We start from the raw sequence: 15,109 nt of genomic DNA, 5'->3' as shown, positions 1-15,109 counted from the left end.
AAATAGTGTCACTACATTAATTGTCCCGCAGCAATTAAGAATCATAAATAATAATATACGTACGAGAGTGTGTGTGTGTGTGTGTGTGTGTGTGTGTGTGTGTGTGTGTGTGTGTGTGTGTGTGTGTGTGTGTGTGTGTGTGTGTGTGTGTGTGTGTGTGTGTGTGTGTGTGTGTGTGTGTGTGTGTGTGTGTGTGTGTGTGTGTGTGTGTGTGTATATGTATATGTATATGTATGTATATATATATATATATATATATATATATATATATATATATATATATGTGTGTGTGTGTATATATTGTTGCGAATTCGTGCCCGCCGGCGTGCGAGCGGCCACGTAACTCGAATCGCGGCACCTCGCCCACCGGACGGACAATTCCGTCGTGACCCTCTCGGACTAACGACGGGAACTAGTCACGGGTGGGCCTTTCGGCCTCACCACGATCGTGCCAATCGGCCCCCCGTGTGGGATAGGGTTGTTCGCCAAATTCGACCTACCTAAGTACCCACACGGAGGGTAGACCGGGCGATCGCACCTCGCCGCAGGTCGACTCCGGACACGGGCCACTTAAAGCGACCTGTTCCGTACTATCGGGATAACCGAGCGGTGTTATCGTCAACCTCGACGGTTCCGATTAATTATCGGGCGTATTTAGCCCACTATCAACCCTTTACGTGACGTAAGATGGAGATTCAATTAAAGAAAAGACGAAGCGAAACGGGAAAAACATTTCAACATAAGGCACATTTATTCCGCGGCACACGGATAGCACACATATACAATTACAACAATTATGTACCAAAAGCAAATGTAACAAAAGAAACACAACAATTATGCACCAAAAGCAATTGCAACAAAAGAAACACAATGCAGATCTACTACCGACTACGCGAGCACACGGCAACACTTACACAGTTTTACCTTACAGACGGCGCCGACAACACATATACTCAAAAGCAAAATAAATGGGCCACCCTCTACGACAAGGGGGCAGACGGGCCTGGGGCCGAGACCGCGTGGAGCCTACCCGTCTTGTGATGAGCCCTAAAATGGCGGCGGTGCCCCGACTCCGCGCTCCTCCGCGGGTTTCGTTGGCACTGCTTGGAATGGGGTGGGAACGGGGCCCCCTTTTCGCACTATCTCAGCGCGGGGGGAAACGGGGGGTGTTGATGCTCTGGGGAAAGAGGATAGCTGGCTTGCTTGGGTCCCGCGACGAGTGCCTCCACTGCGACTTCGACCGCGCTCCCGGCTTCCCCTCTCTGCAGCTCCCCGACAGACTCCGAACCCTGACAGACCGACTCTCCTCCAGACCCGTCTTGCCTGCTGCTGCCACACTTCGCCGCCGCCACACCTCTCCAACTCACCCGAGCCCGAAACAGAAACTGACTGAATTCGCCCCGCGCTCGGCGCTTTATAGTACGGCAGGAGAAACCATATGCAAATTTCCGGATCAGGATGGGCTCGTGGGCGGAGCCACGCTCGCCCATTGGACGGAGGAAAAGTGGGCGTGAACCTCCCCTGATCCTCGAATTTGCATATATCGATTCTACTCCGACGCGCCTGGAGGCGGGGCCAAATCGCCCCGCGCTTAATGATTGGACGGAATGGAAGTGGGCGTGAATCATTCCTGATCCGACTTCCCCTCGGAAAGGCAGCTCTTTGTACCCGCGGCTCAGCATGAGGCCAGGACAGCCTGACGCTCGGCGTTCACAAGCGGCGCGGGAATGGCCGCAGAAGGAGGAGAGGTGAAGGTGGTGGAGGGCCTAAAGTGGCGGTGATGGCCATGGCGACGCTTGGAATGGCGGTGATGCGATGTTTACTGGAGCGAGCCGTGACGGTAAAGGTCGTGGCTGTTGGCGTTGTTGTTGTTGTGAAGCGGCGTTGCGGTTGGTGGTTGTTGTGTGATGGCGGTTGAGACGTGGTTGGTTCAAAATAAAGATAGAACAGAAAAACGGCTATCTTAAAGGGTCGCAGCCCGAATGAAGCACATTTATTCCCTCTAAACAACGGGTTTGGGCTAACTACACATGTACTTACAGAGATATCTCACCTACGGGACCTGAATGGTGGTTTGCGAATTTCCTCAACCACAACACTACCCCCTCCCCTTTTTACAGACTCGTCCCGAGTCGTCAAATTTTCGTGTGCCATCATGTGTAGTTCTCCCCTAGTACGTTTTACCTACGGATCCCTGAGTGCGACATTCATGGTATTCGTGTCCCCAAAATAAATAACCTGAGGGCTGAGTAACTAACTAAACAAACCCACTCATACGGACGACTTAAATAAAATTGCTGGCGCTAAGACATACATACCGGGGGCGCACTCATATGTACAGTACATCTTAACCTTAACTTACAAATTTTACACTAAACCATGGCCCAGGATCAATGGACTCTGCAAAAAGAAAGCAGTTAGCAGGGAGCCAGGCTGCTTGCATGCAGTCTCTGGCTCAAACAATGCAGGTGGCAGGGAACGTGGCCAGCTGCTCACACGCAGTCCAAGGCCTTCCCTTTTGAACATGAACCCAGTGAACCACAACGGTGCATGGGCTGCACAAACGCAGTCTCTGTGCCAGCTCAAGTGGCACACGCAATGAGCACAACGGATGGATGGATGGATGGATTAATGGATGGATGGACGCAAACACGGTGCACGGGCCGCCACTGCAGGCCCGTGTTGCAGCTGCCAACAGGGCAGTTCTTGCAGCTTGCAAACTGTTGCCTTGATCCTGGCGCACATGGAAATGAACAGGGGGGGGGGGCAAAACAAAATTGAACGGGGGCTGGCGAACAGGGGCAGTGGGCATGGCATGGCAAAGGTGAGCAGGCAAACACAGCCTGCAGAAGAAGGCCATTGCAGGCAAACACAGCCGGCAGACGAACTGGCCGGCACAGGCCTTGAAGCACAGCAGCTGCAGTTGATCCAGCCGGCACAGGCCTTGCAGCAAAACAACAGCTGCCGATGAAGTGGGTCGGCCTTTGCCTTGCAGTGGAGGGAGTGCGGTGATGCTGGCCACTTGGAAGGCGGGCTCGGACCTGCCTACTGTCTCCCTCCCACCTATCGCCTTTACCTGTCACTGTCCATACCCACTCCCTTAAGTTGTCCAAAACCAATTTAGCCCCAACTTATTTTTTTGTTGTCTTTATTTTTACTTCCCCACTATAATTCGTCCCCTAACCCCCTTTATCGTCCTTGTTCGGCTAACCTTTCCTGTCACCTAGCCTACTCCCAACCCCTACGTTCCCTTCTCGGAGGGGAATAAGGGAGAGTTAGCGTCCTGTGTCGAGGCCCAACGAAGCCTCAGGATGGCCTCCCCAGACTTCAGCGATCTATTACACAAAGTGGGTCCAGCGGCCCACAACGAGAGCGAAGGGATGGATGGTGCGGAGGGGTACATCTCCTAATCTACCCTAACCATTTAACTGTTAAACTACCCCGGGGCTTTCAACAAGAGCTTCTCGCTTAAACTATTGGTTCTAACAACCCAGATTCCCGTCGCCTGTGTTGGTGTCCTTACAATTTCGGGCCTCGCCTCCCAATTTTCTTCCCGTGCCCTCACACGGTCTCATGGCTGGGACGCGTGGCTCCCCTTGGCAGGCACTACCCTCTGCCGAATACCCTACGATGGCACCCCCTGGCACTACACTGCCTCCGAGCCTACCAGCTCCCTAAACACCGGGGAGTGCCCCCCATGGCACCTCCCCTGAAACACACGTGGCAGGCTGGCTTCCCGGGCCCCTTTCCGAGGGTCACCCGTGCCCACAACACTGCCCACGCGGCTAATGGCGCCCCGAGCCCCCGCACCAAGCGGGCGCACCCGTGCCCACTACGCTATCCCGGCCCCCCATGGGCCCTTGGCCTACTACGGCCGACTAGTCCGGTGCCCGGGGTACCCACTCAGCGATACTCCCCTTTCGCAGCCACGCTCCCAGCCCGTCAACAGGGCTCCTGCACCCCTCCAAACAGGTTTCGAGCCTACATTCACACCAACAGCAAAACGACTTCCATGTTTGTTAATTTGACTAACCCAGCTAACTCACTCTACACTAACCCCGGGGTCCCTTGGGCGGGAGTCACTCCTCCCCCCAATCACTCATCGCACCATGCATTCCACATTTGCTCCACTCACACAGACCCGCTGGCCTCACTCACTCACCAAGCACATGCTTCCACTTCACTCACCGCTGAACTCTGCCATCCTGCTAACTACTTCCCCTAACTAACTCGTGCTCCCACGTCGTCCCTTAAACTATAGCACGTTCCTTTTAACACTACGTAGCTAAACTACATCCCCTCTACACATCCAAAGTCTGTCACTGTCTCCAAATCATTTCCCATTTCCCCATCCTAAATCTCAACTAACAATCCCTCGAACTAATCCATTCCACGGACTCCATGAGGACTTACCCCTGCCCCATGAAGTCGGTCTATCTAAGCTAACCCTTCCCCCTAACTAGTTTCATCCTGTGCCCAGGTAAGGGGGTCTTCCACCCCTTGCCCGGGGAATCCTGTTCACCCGAAAGCGAGGCTTGCTTTTTTTTTTTTCACATGCGCAGCACCAGCGCGGCAACTCACAGCTCGCGCACTTTGCACCTGCCCGTGACGTCATGCAGCTGCACGTGTACCTCGTCCCTCCTTGGACGGTACCATCCGGCAGGGATACCCCTCCTGCCGGATTCCAACCCCACGTGCAGCCATGACGTCACCGTGCGCATAAAAAAGAAAACACAAGCCCCACGTCTCGAGGGGTTCCCCACGCGAACACATGTGCTCTGCCCGTTGGAGCTTAACACTCACGCCCGTGTGGAGAACCCGTCCGGTCCAAATCCGAAATCCTGCCTAAACTTTTGTCCGTCCGCGGGATCGGCAAATCCACCGCGTGCGTTTCCGGACCGGGACTTCACTCTCGCAAGCGAGCACGTGGGGGCCTCGTGCGTTGCACAGCACGGACCTCGCGCTCGCTGCTGGGTGAACCCGGCACAGTCCCCGAAACAGCTACAGCCGCTACTCGGCTTTTGTCCCTCACATGTCGCCGTCGTCGTCTCCATTCGACCCACGCACACCTGCGTGTAACGACGCTCACAGTTCATTCCATTAAACTCACACCGGGAGACGCGGCTGCATGTTCACACATGCCGACCGACATCTCCCTCACATACCGCTCTCTCACACACATGGTCTCCCTTGCACTCGGCCGTTCACTCACGCATGCCATTTCCCTCACACAAACCACACTACCCACACGCGGGGGCACTCGCCCGCGGTGTCTCACTCACAAACCGTGCCTCACTCACACATGCGGGGGCACTCACCCGCGGTGCCTCATCCACACACGGCGTGCTGGGGAGCACGCCCTTCGGCACACTTGTCAACACACCACTCACACACGGGGTCGCTTCCACACACGCGGACGCACTCGCACCCTGCACCACTCACATAGGGACAGCCACACTGGGGACTCGCGTCCCCACAAGAGTCTCCGGGGCCTCTATACCCCCCAAGCTCTCCGTGCACCTGTCCACAGCACCCATCCCCTCAACCTCGCAAAGCACGACCGAACCCACTTGGTCGTGACTCGCCTCAAGGGGGCATACTCCCTCCCCTCGTTCCTGGAGGAGGCCATCCAGCTGCTCGCACTGGGTCTCCACCCAGTCCGCCAGCTCCCCCTCATGGTCCTCCACTACCTCCGTGTGTGTGTGTGTGTGTGTGTGTGTGTGTGTGTGTGTGTGTGTGTGTGTGTGTGTGTGTGTGTGTGTGTGTGTGTGTGTGTGTGTGTGTGTGTGTGTGTGTGTGTGTGTGTGTGTGTGTGTGTGTGTGTGTGTGTACGTCTCTAACCTTGTCATTATCATGCAGTCTCTCCTCTATTTTTTCTGTCTCTTCCTGGTCCCTTTTTCCTTCCCATTGGAGTCGTTCTTTCTCTCTGAGCCCCATTAGCTGTTCGTTCTTCCTCCAGAGCTCCTCAATCTCCGTTGACTCCAATCTCGCTCTCCGTTTTAGTTGTTCAATTTCACACTCATATAGTTGTTGTTTTCTCTCCCACTGTTCCTCCTGCTCTTTGTTTTCCAATCTCATTGTTTCTTTCAATTGGCTCATTTCCTTCCTGTGTTTCATTTGCTGTTCTCTCACTACTCTTCCTCGTTTCCTCTCCTGTCCTTCCTTCTCCGGTTTCATGGTTTGCTTCATTTGGTTCATCTCCTTTTTGTGTTTCATTTGCTGCTGTCTCATGACTCTTCCTCGTTTCCTCTCCTGTCCTTCTTTATCCAGTTTCATGGTTTGCTTCATTTGGTTAATCTCCATTTTGTGTTTCATTCGCTGCTGTCTCATGACTCTTCCTCGTTTCCTCTCCTGTCCTTCCTTATCCAGTTTCATGGTTTGCTTCATTTGGTTCATCTCCATTTTGTGTTTCATTCGCTGCTGTCTCATTACTCTTCCTCGTTTCCTCTCCTGTCTTTCCTTATCCAGTTTCATGGTTTGCTTCATTTGGTTCATCTCCATTTTGTGTTTCATTCGCTGTTCTTTGTCTATCTCCTCGTACTCCAGCCTCAGCTTTTCTTTCAATTGGTCAACCTCAGATTCATGTTCTTTTTGTTTTCTATTCCATTGTTCCTCTCGTTCTTCCCTCTCCAATCTCGTTGTATCCTTCAATCTCCTGATTTCTCCTTCCTGCTTCATTCCTTGCTCCTTTACTTTCTCCTCGTATTCCAACCTATTTTTTTCCTTTTGTCGTTCAGTTTCAAATTCATACTCTTTCAGTTTTTTATTCCACTGTCTCTCCTGTTCCTCGTTCTGCAATCTCATTGCTTCCTTTAATTGACGGATTTCTTTCTCCTGTCTCATTCCTTGTTCTTTGTATTTCCTATTGCACTGTCTTCCTTGTTCCTCATTCTGCAATCTCGTTATTTCTTTCAGTTGGCTGACTTCCTTCTCCTATCTGATTCGTTCTTCCATCATTACTCTTTCTTGCATCTCATTCTTTAATCTGGCCTTCGCTTCCAGCTGTTCGATCTGTAAAGTGTGGTTCCTTAACGTTTCATTCTCTGTTGTCGTTCTTTCTTCTCTCACCATCCTCAACTCGTTTTGTAATTCCCTCCCTTTGTTTTGGTGTTTCTGTAACTCAGAAGCTTTCTTTTCCAATTCCTTTCTCAATTTGCATGCTTCTTCACTCATTTCATCTCTTCTTTCCACCGCTTCCCTCCTCAATTCGTCCCTTTTTTTACTGTATTCATTTAGTTTTTTCTGCCATTCCTTTCCCATTCTTATCTCCCCTTCCAGGATTTCTCTTTTAAACTGGCTTGCCCTTACCTCTCGCTTCAGTAGTTCCAATTCCCCATCTTGTTTGCGTTTTTCCTTTTTGAGCTTTGTTTTCCTTTCTCCTTCCTCCCTCAATTCTCCCTGCAGTTCTTTGAACTGTTCTGACTTTTCCAGCAATTCCTCTGTCCTTTCCTCCAGCTGTCTCTCTCCTCTTTTTATCTTCCATTCTAGGCTTTCTCTTTCCTGATTGCCTGTTCTTACCTCTTCCTTCAATTGTTCCAACTCCCCATCGTGTTCACATTTTTTCTCTTCCAACTGTATTTCCCTCACTCTCCCCTCCAGTTCTTTGAACCGCCTTGCTTCCTCCAATAATTTTTCCATTAATTGTTTTACTTCCAAGTCGTGCTCCTTTTGTTTCTTTTCAAGCTCGGTTTTCCATTCTTCCTCCCATTGTTTCCTTTCCTGGGAGATACCAATCTGCTGTTCCTCTATTCTTTTGTTCAGTTTGCTCTTCGCATATTCCAACTGACGGGTATAAAACACTACCAAATTCTTTTTCCCACATAATTTGTCGACTCTATTGGCCAAGTCGTGTTTTTGCCACCGAATTAGTTCCAGTAAATCGTCCAATCGCTGTCTCCCCCCCCCCCCCCGTACACGTAATTTTTCTGAAGCGCGTCTGCGTGCCGTGTGACTCGTCCACTCCACTTTGCACCTCCTCGATATATTCTTCATAACGCTTCACCTTTTCCAAGACATCCCCCAATTGTGCCTGAAGCCTGCCAATGCTCGCATAGTCATCCTGCCACGCCTGCCATGGCACATGCCGTGACCACATGCCTTGAACCGGTGACTGGGAGCTCACGCCTCGTGCTGTGCCATTAATATCAGCCCACTCCGTGCTGCGCTGAGGTGCGATCGCGCTGCCATTGTGTGACTCCGTTTGCTGGCAAAGTTCGTGCTCAAGCCGCTCCCACTGACCACAGTTAGTGGTGGGGTTATAATTATAAAAAGAACCGACCTGGGCCATGGATCCTACATGACTACACATACCTAATACCCCCGGCTCCCGCTCGCCTTGAGACGCCATCTTATTTCTCGTAAAGGGTTAATTTGAATCGCTCGTAATTTGGAGGGAATCGGGGGTCGCTCCTCTCACCCCTGGACTGATTCCCGTGAATTTAGCTGGAGACAGGAGAGCCCGTTTTCCCGCTCTCCGACACCAGTGCCGCGAGGAGGGGGATGGGTTTGTATCCCACTCCTGACACCAGTGTTGCGAATTCGCGCCCGCCGGCGTGCGAGCGGCCACGTAACTCGAATCGCGGCACGTCGCCCACCGGATGGACAATTCCGTCGTGACCCTCTCGGACTAACGCCGGGAACTAGTCACGGGTGGGCCTTTCGGCCTCACCACGATCGTGCCAATCGGCCCCCCGCGTGGGATAGGGTTGTTCGCCAAATTCGACCTACCTAAGTACCCACACGGAGGGTAGACTGGGCGATTGCACCTCGCCGCAGGTCGACTCCGGACACGGGCCACTTAAAGCGACCCGTTCCGTACTATCGGGATAACCGAGCGGTGTTATCGTCAACCTCGACGGTTCCGATTAATTATCGGGCGTATTTAGCCCACTACCAACCCTTTACGTGAAGTAAGATGGAGATTCAATTAAAGAAAAGACTAAGCGAAACGGGAAAAGCAGTTCAACATAAGGCACATTTATTCCGCGGCACACGGATGGCACACATATACAATTACAACAATTATCGGTGGATAGGAGCTCAAGTGTGCCAAGGAAGGACTTTGCATAATGGAGGATGCCCAATCAGTGTCTGGCTTTGGAGGCCAATTTTGAAATGTGGATTACCCAAGAGAGATCATAGTTGAGAGTGAGACCCAATGCTATCTCTGGAATACCCTAATCAACTGTGGAATATCTTTTTCGTCATGAAGCAGTGACAATGTTGAACTTTGCCAACTTCCACTAATACCATGAGATGGATATGAAAAGGGTGATTACCCTGCACACACGAAGCAAAAAGTGGGGTTAAGCAATTGGTTCATGGCCGTCCGTCCATCTGGTCAGTTTGTGATTGAGGAAAATTGAATGTTATATTTTGAACATGAACAGGAACATGAATAGGAAGACAAGTCTTTCATTTTAACATATTTTTTACTCTGTGTACCTGCCTGGCAGTCAAACAAAATGAAAATCATTACAAACAGGAAACTCACTGTTTTTGAGGACATCATAAAGGACACAAACAAATCGTCTGTCATCATACTTCGATGAACCTCCAGTTTTATAGAACATGAATTTAAGCGAGAACGGCACTCTTTGGAGCGCATACCTCCGCAAGGCTGAACAGTTTACCCGTTGTATCCCACTGATAGGCCAGATCTGGATCTGGACCTGAACCAAAATCGAATCGGCTTGTTCTTGTCACCTACACAACTCATCCACAACTTTTTGAAATATGCTGCATATCGTTGTTGGAGCCATCTCTCAATGGTGATGAATCGCTTCGAAAATTTTAAAATTTCTCTGATCCAGATCCAGAACCGGATCTTCACCAAAATCTAATCTTTTCATCCTTGTCACACATCCAACCTGTCCACCAAATATCGTCCAAATCTGTCCACAGCCTTTTGAGATATCCTGTAGACAGACAGACAGACAGACAAATATACAGGGTTGAAAACATAACCTCCACTCACCTTTGGTGGCCAAGGGTAATTCTGGTTCAATGGGTGATGTATAAGGTGGCACTCAAGATTGCTTCTGGACTACGTCAATAGTACTAAATTTTCGGATTGTTTTTTTAACGATGGTTCAAATCATTATTTTATTACTCTTGAAGTACAGTACAGTACTGTATGTACTGTACTTGAACACTGCATGGGATATCATGTTCTATGAACTCTCTAGTTTTTTTTGTGTGTGTTTGTTTTCTTGTTCGAGACCATCCACAAAGTGAAAGTGTAATGGGTGTTGGTAGTGGGAAAAACAAGTTGGAGATGCGGGAAAGGGTTGGAAGCACAGGGTAATAACCTATGGATAGAGCATTTGACCTCAGTCTCGGAGAAAGGTTGGGAGGTTAAGTGAATGTACACAAGTACATTTGCTTGAATATCTTGTAAAAGATTTTTTTTTATTATTTTTTTGAGAAGTTTTAGGAGTAATTGGAAAAAAAAAATCAGATTTTTTTTTAGTATTATTTATTTATTTATTTATTTATTTATTTCATGTCTCAGTGATATTTAGAATCTGCTGAATGGATGGTAGTTTTATCTCAACTCGTTCTCATACAACTTTAAACATTAATTTTGGAGAGTGTTCCAAGTCCACTGCCACCTTCCCTCCCCTGCTTATCTATTTCATGATCCACCTACTCTTTTAGCTTGGAGAGGAAATCAAGTTTGATTTGGACTCCATTCCAGTGGATGTGAGTGAGCCTTGGGCTGGGATTTATCACCAAGTATTTGCTGGTAAGGAAGAGCAAATATTTCCAAACCATAACATTTACCATTTTGAGAAAATATAAATGTTGCCAGTGAATCATCACCATTTACTACTTTGATTAGTTCGCATGTGCAACACACTGATTTAGTTCCGATGTTATGGTGTATCGATTGTCTCGTACAAGATTTGTAGTTGGCGTTGCAATGATTCCGTTTCGGAGAATACCCTTCATCTAACTACTTATCAACAAACCCTGTAATAAACTACTTTTTTTTGGATGAAAGCAAATGGGGGGGGGGGGGATTAAACATTGCTACAACACGTGTTTGATGACTGTTTCAAACTGTGTTGAAACATCTCACCACTTGCTTTTCCCTTCTACGCAGAAACGGAAGTGAAATGTGAACCTCCCTCTTCCCCTACAGTGCAGGTCTGTATGATTTGGCTGTTTATTAATTCATTGTACAAGTGTTTGTAATGTTTGAACTGTAACATTTCCTCTATGCCTGGTTTGTTTGATTCTCAGAATACAGGGTGCTTCAAAAAGAGTGATGCAACTTTAAATTTTTATTTACAAAGAAACAGAAACCTCAGGAACATGAACCAAACATTTCTTGAAAGCTTATGACAGTATTTTCTATCACTGATTGATCTTGCAGTAAGTCACTGCTTGAGTTAGTGAGAGCCCAAGGTCTGAAATTGGCATTTACGCAAAATACTTGTTGTTGACGTTCTCGATGTGTGCCTCTCCATGGTTCAGACAGGCATGGATTCTGACTCCAAAGTTCTGTCCAACTTTCCTGTAGGTCTCATGTGGCATTGCCAGGAGGTAGTCTGACACCTCCTGCTGCAGATCATCTAGTGTAGCAGGGCAGTTGGCGTAGACAGAGCCCTTGGCAGCCCCCAGAACCGGTAGTCCAGAGGGCTCCATCCTATCACTGAGCCAATTGCACATATAAAGTCTCCTTCTCATGTCATCTTGACTCGGTTTATGCCTAATAGAGATGATGTATGAGAAAAGCTTCAGTTCCTTAGTGAGGATACGCCAGACTAATGTTGGTTTGATGCCCAGCTCCTGGGAGCACGGCGGTGGGACTTCTTGGGACTGTCCACTGCAGAATCCCGCACGGCATCGATGTTGGCTTGGCTCTTAGTTACTGATGCTCGCCTGCCACTGTTGCCCTTGCTCTGGTGGTGCACTGTACCCTTGTGCTCATATTGTTTCACAATACATTGAATGGCACAATTTATGTGTCAAGCACGTGTTCTGAGGTCATATTCCCGGCAGAACCTCCGGCAGGTGTCTATATATGATTTAGTCTCACACCACAGAGACACTACTTTTGTCTTCTGCTTCACTGTCAATGGCATAGTTAACGGAGCTAGAAATCCCAGGGAACAAATAAATACCATAACACCACCAAACCCTGCAAAGGAAAATGCTATAGGTCAAAAAACAGAGAAATGGCAGGAAGTCAAAGTTGTATCAATCTTTTTGAAACACCCTGGAAATCAATTTTTTTTTTCTTTTTTATACCACAGTTGCATTTTGATTCAATGGTATAAGCACTAAACCGGATGTCAGCCCGACTGGGGCTTGTAAGTTGGGTCCTGTCAATCAGTCTTCTCAAAACCGACTGCACCCATTTATTTTGTATAAGGCACATGGATGCAGAGGTAGCATGAGTCATTTGGGGGCCCCATGTAAAATGCAATGGTGGCCGAGTGGGGCCCCTGTGAGCCCTATCAATCTGTCATCGTATTAAAATATGCATTTTGACATCCATCTGTCTGACGTCTGTATTCGTTCGTAATTTATGCAATCTCAACTAGCTAAACTTGCAAAGGGTCTATAGGTTATCAGGCAAAAGTCATAATGACTTCATCGCCTCCCTCACCAAAGGTGCTCCATTACCAATTGGCTTGCTATTGCTTGCCAAGCCATCCGTTCCTTATCGACTGTTTTGTTGGAGTGCTTGTTTTGAGTATGTAAGCCACTTGGTGAAACGCTCTACAAGCTTATTGGTAATGGACAACTCCCCAGGTGTTCTGAAGGTGGGGGCGACGTGAATTATCTTTGTAAATGTGTACCTGGTGGTGGTGGGAGAGGGTATTACAAGTAATGCTTCAGAAACCTCGATTGCATCACGAGTAAGAGGACTCCGTGGTGCTTTAGACTCAACTGCAAAAACTCCGTAGGAATTCCCATGTTTTATTGCCTTTGTCCACCTTGAAAAAAATACCATGTTATGGTGCGTAGTTGGCAACTTCAGCATCATGAGGAATTACACATTTTATTGTGATTTGTGTTGCATTTGTATATGCTAAACGTAGTTGTTATTCTACTTAACCTGCTTTCTCTACTAACCTCGCTCCCTAATTTTGTAAAAGCACTGGCTCGTTAAACATTAAACATAAACAAAACATTTTTTTTTAATCGATTCATTATGTCACTGTGTTTATCACTCACAAATTGATATGTTTTGTCAGCAAAGTGAGTGATCTGCTGGGTAACCTTGGCTGTGTTTCGCTGTAAGTAAGTCAACCCCGATAAGCATCTGCTCTTTGACTCTTTCCTGGCATTTTGATTGATTTTGCTTTGAAATTCATTCTTTATTTACCTCAGAAAATAAAAGGTTCTTTTTATTTATTTATTTTATTATTAATAGATTATTTGTCGATTTCCAACCTGTCCGTGTTTGTCCTTTCCTTATTGTTATATTGGTCTGGCATTGTCCGAACCTAGATAGACTGGGAGGTAATTACCACAGATTTGACCAAAAAATCGTCTGCACACACAAGCGGTTAAAATGCTCAGCCGCCCTAATTAAAATCTAATCGAGATAATATTGGTGCTTTGCCGAGGGCGCGCTCCCAGCTCAGGTTACCACGTGACCTCTAGTTAAACGGAATAATTAGACTGTGGACACTGGAACTCGTGGTTGGCTGGGTGGCGTTCGTGGTTCTAAAACAACCCACCGTACCACAACGTTAATTGTGAGCACTGGCCCCATGTCCGGCTCTACCGAGAACAACCGGGGATTAATCCCCCTGAGTGACAAGCTGGTGTCTCGGTATCCATGGCCGCAACTATATATATATATATATATATATATATATATATATATATATATATATATATATATATATATATATATATATATATATATATATATATATATATATATATATATATATATACACATACACGGACAGTATTGTATATGTTTTGGGGAACTATTATTTATTCAGACATGCTTTATCATCCATGAGAGTTGCGTTTGAGGGGGGGCATGCATTCAAAGGGTAATTAGGATGTTTAATTAGGTATGCCATGCTGTTCGAGTTTACCAGGATCTCGATGTAATAAGTAGCAATTCAGTGGTGATAAGTTGTCTAGTAAATGTCCATTTCTTCAAGGGGGAAATGATAATTGTCACGTAATTAGATAGGGACACGGATAGGGTAAGTGTGTCTGCGTAAACCCCTTTTAGTAGTCCCTGGAGGCTTGCCGTGACGTCACAGGACAGTGCTGCGGCTGGCTCCGCCCCGTGATCACGATTGGCGGAAGGCGACGGCGCAGGCCAATAAAACGGCTCGATTGGAAGTGAGGAGGACGGGAGGATAAAAAGGTTCTGTTCGGGGTCGAAAAGAAAGAAGAAGATCGGGACAGAAAAACCGTTTTGGTGGAGGTTGTTGTGCTGGGAGCGTGCTTTTTGTTGGGCTGTTTTCGATCCTGGTTTCATCGTGTCTTGTAGCCTTGCCGAGCCTCGTGCCTCACCTCGGTTGGCTCTGGGGTTCTGCTGGCTCGGAGTACGGGGTCGAACGGCGGGCGGACCTGCCTCCCTCTCCTGCTCGCAATTTGGCGCCAGAACTGGTTCCCTGGCGGCTGTGAGCGGACTTGGGCCAAGACCAGGAAGTCGACAGCACCACGGTTTCTCCTGCCCCTCTGACGAGAGCAAGGCCAGCTCGTCCAACGCCAATCCAGGGACTGTTGCGTCCACACCACGGGCCAGCCTGACCACCAGGACCAGCTACAGTGTGTGTGTGTGTGTGTGTGTGTGTGTGTGTGTGTGTGTGTGTGTGTGTGTGTGTGTGTGTGTGTGTGTGTGTGTGTGTGTGTGTGTGTGTGTGTGTGTGTACCTGGCGCCTTAGAGGGTTTGAGATTTGTATATTCATTGGAATTGTCTGTGTTTTCCCCACGCCCGAACCCACACCACCATCCCGTCGAATCGCCCTGGGTCCCTCTTCTTGCCGAGTCTTGTTATTTCTGGTTAGAGAAATAAACATTATCAACTCAGTGAAAAGCGACTCGTGCCACCTTCCTCGTCCCGTTTGCGGTAGAGCGATTAGAACCGCCATCTTTGGGTTATAAATAAATAAACCGC

At 48.2% G+C, this 15,109-nt stretch overlaps 1 protein-coding gene across 3 annotated transcripts in view; it reads left to right on the top strand.

The window, feature by feature from the left end:
• The window catches only part of LOC147015337 (cyclic AMP-dependent transcription factor ATF-6 beta-like), a 78,274-nt gene that overhangs the window by 20,890 nt on the left and 42,275 nt on the right, over positions 1-15,109 (top strand). For 2 of the 3 annotated variants that reach the window (XM_085850005.1, XM_085850006.1), the window contains exons 4-5: positions 10,660-10,747; positions 11,108-11,151. The exons of the other annotated variant lie outside the window; for it this stretch is intronic. In XM_085850005.1, the coding sequence (XP_085706131.1) occupies positions 10,660-10,747; positions 11,108-11,151 (132 nt within the window). The remainder of the gene's footprint in view (positions 1-10,659; positions 10,748-11,107; positions 11,152-15,109) is intronic. 3 annotated transcript variants of the gene reach the window in all.

This window comes from Eptatretus burgeri, chromosome 12, assembly GCF_056783735.1.
Source record: "Eptatretus burgeri isolate ZD-2024b chromosome 12, Ebu_testis_v1, whole genome shotgun sequence".
NCBI classification, from domain to species: domain Eukaryota; kingdom Metazoa; phylum Chordata; class Myxini; order Myxiniformes; family Myxinidae; genus Eptatretus; species Eptatretus burgeri.
The sequence above is the reverse complement of the archived record's forward strand: the minus strand, read 5'-3'. Positions and strand labels throughout refer to the sequence as shown.